This window comes from Perna viridis, chromosome 14 (genome assembly GCF_037379345.1).
Source record: "Perna viridis isolate PV_CMFRI_1.1 ecotype Kerala chromosome 14, ASM3737934v1, whole genome shotgun sequence".
NCBI classification, from domain to species: domain Eukaryota; kingdom Metazoa; phylum Mollusca; class Bivalvia; order Mytilida; family Mytilidae; genus Perna; species Perna viridis.
Genome location: NC_142458.1, coordinates 26,522,181 through 26,528,083, shown reverse-complemented (window position 1 = coordinate 26,528,083; position 5,903 = coordinate 26,522,181). Strand labels below are relative to the sequence as shown.

General features: G+C 32.7%; 1 protein-coding gene across 1 annotated transcript; it reads right to left on the bottom strand.

The window, feature by feature from the left end:
• Nucleotides 1–2,778: 2,778 nt before the first annotated feature.
• On the bottom strand, nucleotides 2,779–4,266 carry LOC148598806 (uncharacterized). The gene is made up of 2 exons (XM_088561442.1): nucleotides 4,188–4,266; nucleotides 2,779–3,568 (listed from the first exon to the last, which is right to left on the bottom strand). The coding sequence occupies exon 2, from the start codon at nucleotides 3,566–3,568 to the stop codon at nucleotides 2,957–2,959; it is 612 nt and encodes a 203-aa protein (XP_088417568.1). The 5' UTR covers nucleotides 4,188–4,266; the 3' UTR covers nucleotides 2,779–2,956.
• Between the last annotated feature and the right edge of the window lie 1,637 nt (nucleotides 4,267–5,903).

The following is a 5,903-nucleotide window of genomic DNA, read 5'->3' as shown; positions in this document are numbered from 1 at the left end:
TAAAAAAATGCTCATATCTTGCAAAACATTACACATTGACGATTAGAAGTATTCATAGAAGGAGTAATCAAAGGAACCAAGATTATAGCGGTAATCAAAAGAATGTGATCCAGGGACAAAGACCAGACATGGAAAAACACACATACACAACAAAGAACATTAAGTAACTAAAATAGTACATACAAAGTATCGAAAGAGTAACTCGGACTCCACCAATAACCGGGAGCATGGACCAGGTGCACCGGTAGGGTAAGCGTCCTCTGCTTTTCTAGAAACACTCACCGAGTTGCTCATAAAAAGTCAAGTCCGGGTTAGACGAAAGAGGAAAGGAAAGCTATGACACATTGAACAAATCAGTTTTCATGGCGCAGATGGATACAATTACCTTATGAATAAACATAAACGTGTATTTTGTTATGAAACCTTATAGGAGTTGAAATATGCCCGAAGTTTTGAAAATTTGTATTTCGGGAACCGAAAGTCGTAGAAACATTGGACGACCTTTCATCCTTTCACACTGCAAACTTCAGCCATGATACTGAGAAAATTATAAGAAATAAGTACATATATACAGCTCTTGATAACATGGATAAGTTCTACATTTTGAGCTAAATTTTACAACAGTCCGACCGTCTGTCCAAAATTTATGACAATTTTATTGTTTCAAAGAGAAGCATTTTTAGCCTCTACATTATGGTGTGACCTTAATCTTGTAACAATTTTCAAGGTCAAGTGATCGTTCGATGTATGGTGCTAGTTCCATGTCTTTACAACTCCCGGTTCTGGAGTTTGTTTTTACATCATATCCTTATCATTCAATGATTGAATAATTGTGCCTAATATAAGCTCTGAAATTGCCCGAATTTTGTGTCTTCATCTTGTAGTTGTTCTGCCGATTCTACAGTTTTAAAATACCTTTTTTTCTTTCGGAACTACTGAAATTTATTGGAAAAAAAAGAAAAACCAAACTACAACAACCAAATGTTTTTTTATAGTTTACAGTGGTTTTGTATACTTGTATTCCATATGTTTGTTATTGCATCATTGTTACAACTTCGTCGGATGGGGCCATGTGATAAATCATTTTTAAGGTCTCAATGAGCACGGTTTAAAAATCAAGGTTTAAAACCCACGATTTCATACATGCTTGAAGTGTAGGGTCAATGAGTTTCTGAAGCAGGGTTATGTTGCTACAAGATTGAAGTCATCATGAACTCATGGATCGTTACGGTGTATTATTCTACGCCAAGAAAACTGATTTGTTCAACGTATCATAGTTTTCCTTTCCTCTTTCGTCTACCCTGGACTTGACTTTTTATGAGGAACTCGGCGGGTGTTTCTAGAAAAAAAAACAGAGGACGCTTACCCTACTGGTGCACCTGGTCTATGCTCCCAGTTTTTAGTGGAGTCCGAGTTGCTCATTTGCTTTTGCTACTTTGTATGTATGATTTTAGTTACTTTATGTTCTTTGTTGTGTATGTCTGTTTTCTATGTCTGGTCTTTGTCAACGGATTACATTCTTTTGATTACCGCTATAACCTTGGTTCCCTTGATTACTCTTTTAAATATGAAAAGCTCTTAAAAGCTCTTTGAAGGTAAGATTGTAGCATATCAAAAGAAAAGACTAAAGTCATTCATCCAAAATATCGATGGTTTGTCAAAAAAGAAATAAATGAAAAAATGGGTAAGTGGGGTTAATAAGAGGAGACACTAAAATGTTTCATATGGTTAGGTTACCGCAAGTCAAATGAAAGGTAGCAATGTGAACATCATGACTATATCAATTTCTTTTCTCTTGATTGTCACTAGAATTGTGGTTCCCTTGACTACTCTTTTATTTTCATCAATCATATACTTAAAACCTAGAAAGAAGCTGACGATATAAATGCTGTTATCTCTTCATCTGTAGGGAGTGTCTGTCCCTTTAAAATATGAACGTTAAAATAATTCATTGTACGTTCAACGTCATGCAGATATGTGAAAGTATATACTACAGATACTAAATATAGACTGAAATACGGAATCATTATAAAAAAGGATGCAACCTTCATTACATTTATCTTAGATGTAGATTTGATTTTAGATAAAAAAATAGAAAAAAAATCATCAAAATAATTATGAAAATGACAATCGATGAAGATTTTCATTGATGATAGTTTGTCAATCTTCTTATTCAAAGGATCATGTTTCGGCCATTTGATCTGTTTGGATGAGAGGATAATTATCGTTTCCTTCGATAAGTAGCTATACTGTAACCCCAGGTTTAAAGGAGCCTCTGTAATAATTTTAGCATCTACTTTGAAGTAGTTTGTCATTTTTATGTTTATAAAGTTTGTGTGAAAGCATTTCATGATATTTTTTTTAACAAACTAATGCAGACTACTTTTCAGAGAGTATCAACCGAATGTGACAGCATGAAAATTGTGCAAACAAAAGGGCACATCGGTTTCCACCCGGAAATGGAGTGAAGTATGAAATGGTCAATTGTTCTAGTCGTCTGCAAGATACGCTCTGCTCTGTTATGGTCACGTCGAATAACAGAGAACCAACGTTAGTATATGTGTTATGTTAGTAAATTGACACTTAAACATGCCAATCAGGTTTTAGATTGATTTCTTACAGAGAAAAATCTTGACAAAATGGCATCAAAGTACTGGTATTATGACATCACAGAAACAAATTTTATCTGCCCTCAAAAGATCTGATTATGAGGCATATTCTGAACTTAAGTTAGGCCCCGAATGATCAAACTACTGAAAACAGCCGACAAAATTCACTGCAAAATATTTTAATTGTCTCATCTAAAACTTCATTTGTTGTTACTATATTTTTTCAATCGCCAAAAGTATATTAAAACATGATAATTCATCTGAAATTTCAGATAGGTATGATTAAAGTCAGAAACTAAGTATAGAAATCATTGTTAATTCTGTGACAGTTGATGCTATCTATCTATCTATTGTTCGCTTTTACCAAACAATCTAAACAAGGAACGACGACTAGCTTCCTCAGACTCTGACCCGCAACGCTTATTATAGAACTCTTCTCCTCTACCTTCGACCCATTTTACTCCATTCTTGCAGTCTTTAGCCTCTTCTTCATTATCAGCAAAATCGCCCTCACAGAATCTTTGACCTGCGTTTTTGGCACATTCGCCGAATTCATAAATTTCTTCGCTGCAAATATTTTCCGGGGCTGATTCAGCACAATTCTCGTGTACTGCTTTAAAATATTCACCGAGCCCTACAATCTTTTCTGTAATAGATCCCTCGGTTTTGGACAAGCTTAGTGCCTTTCTTACTTCTTCAGTTATGCACAAAATAGGTTTGTCTGACTCAACACAACCTCTTACAACCTCACGAGTTTTATCGCGGTTTTTAGTGAAAGCTTCATCAACACCCTTCATCAAATCTCCTAATTCAGACATAATGATATCCTTGATTACTACCATGCCTATTTCAACGGTAGATTCGTCAAATTTTTCAGATGGAAGACTTTTCTTTAAGAAGAAACCTCTGCCATGCACAATACCAAATATGGCTAAAAGAACACACACAAAACCTTTCATCTGAAATAAACAATTTAAATAAATGTATAACTGCAGCTTGCATTTCAATTTCATATATATCAACAAATTATTTATTGAAATATTATCATAACAGGTTCAAAATCTAATATTTTCAGATTAACTGTAGGTATAGTAAACTTGACTTTTATCATCAAGTTTTATGATGTCAAACCATTTTTGCGCCTATTCAATGTCGCGTCTAACACTATTTCAATGATGCATTTTAACAAATACAAATTTATTTCCCGGAGATTTATTTTTGCAATTTCAACTTGCTTGCAAAATTGAATGAATAATCAAGTGAGCCAAGGTTATAGCAGTAATCAAAAGAATTTGATCCAGGGACTCAATCGCTCGCGATAATAACTATGCTTACAGTATTTTTAACGATAACAACTTATACCGGTCATTGTAATTTTTATAAAGATGTTGTTTTTGCCAAAAATAAAAGAATTATCATCAAAATATCAACTGTGAGCCAACATCAGAAAACAATACCCCGCAGCGCAACCCAGAAACAATATGGTTGAAAATGAATAGTGAGCTGACAATATGATCACTACATATCACCCACAAAGCGTCAGGTATACTTAAGAAAGAAAAATGAATAAAAACTTACCCTATTTTTTTATCCCCTTTTGGTTATAATTTCACGAAAATAATGATCGTGTTTTAAAACGCCCAGTGATCTTTAGCTGAAAGATGAAAACTTAAATAGTAGGCAAATATTTGGTCATGCGATAAAAAAGTGGGAGAGTTGGTTGACAGGTTGAATAATTCCATTCTTCCTAAATAATGAAATTGGGTGGACATTAATCAGCATAAAAGGAAAGGGTATGTGCCACCTTTTCTATTGGGTGTTTATGAAGTAACTTAGTTATACCATTCTTCAAATTATAGTTTTTCGTTGATGCCAAGAAGTCAAAATGTAGAACTTTCTTTATTCAGTTGATTTTCCAAATATCTTATCAATGCCAATATAATATGCTACATATTGCATCGGTTAGTTGCCCCGGAAGTGGTTGATATTAAATAAGTATTAATGAACTTTACAATAGTATTTTGCAACAATGTTTTTATTCTGGTACAAGTTTTCAGTGAGATACATACATGAATTGAGCATATTTAGATATTATCAAAGCCGTTTTGAAGTTTTTAATTGACAACATTTTATTCGAATTGAAAATTCGACTTAATATAGACAGGTTGGTGGAATTGCAATGGGGAATAATTGTATTCCACACATGGTATATGTGTTATGGATGGCAGCTTATATGTAAACTCTTCAAAGATCCACAAAAAACTATCTGTTACATGAATTCAATGATGCTTTTACATACCTTTTGGATATTTGGCCGTAAATAATACTAATTTAGATAACTATCTTTATGATATCTACTAAAAATAAAATAAGATAAATAAGTATAACAATAATAGTAGTACATGGGCTTAGATATCCCCTTCCGTGCACCCCCCATCAACCAAAATATTTAGATACCCTAACCTTCCATTTACGATAGTTTTTGTCGCAAAAAAATAAACGGAGGAATTTTTGGTACTTTTTTGGTACATTCTATACCTCGTTGAGGCAAAAATCACTTTTTTTTTTATTCTACAAACTTTTTTTTTCTACAAAACAAAGTAAACAAACATATAAAACATTAAAACAATACCTGGAAAGTTGCGAAAACACTTCGAATTTGCGGCAAAATGAAAAAAAAGTACCGTTCTCCTGCCGAAAAATCACTTAAATTGATATATATTTTCAAGGTAAAAACCCCTAGAGTATTAATGCCTCAGTTAAAAAATGGGTTATTAGGTATTTTCCGTTTAGTATTAACACAATTTATACTTTTGGAGTTCTTTTGGTGAATGTTGGTGATTTTCGTAGATAAAATTTATCAAAAAAAAAAAATAAAATAAAATAAATAAATAAATTAAAAAAAAAAGATTCGATTTGTCGGTAATAGTCACACAAACAAAACTTTTTTACAAGTTATTGCAAAACTTAAACGTCTCAAATTTGGCATCAATCAATAGATAATTTAATTGTCTATATGATTAAACCATAAAAAACCCAATTGTCAAGAAGGGATTTTCAAAATATGTTAAAAATGTTAACCCTACCCTTAAAAAAATTGGCTTAGTATCAAACAAAACTCTCATTCATTGTATAATTTATATTTTAGGAATTCATAATTAAGATAATAATGTCCCAAACATATCTGATCAATTCAGGCGCTTAGATTTGCCTTTTTTGGGTGACAATTACTATAAAATCGGAAAAAGGGAATTTTCAGAATTTCCAAATTTTATTCTATAACACCCGTTATTT

Excerpts from the sequence above, each read along its gene's own strand:
- LOC148598806 (XM_088561442.1), bottom strand. The coding sequence starts at position 3,568 with ATGAAAGGTTTTGTGTGTGTTCTTTTAGCCATATTTGGTATTGTGCAT.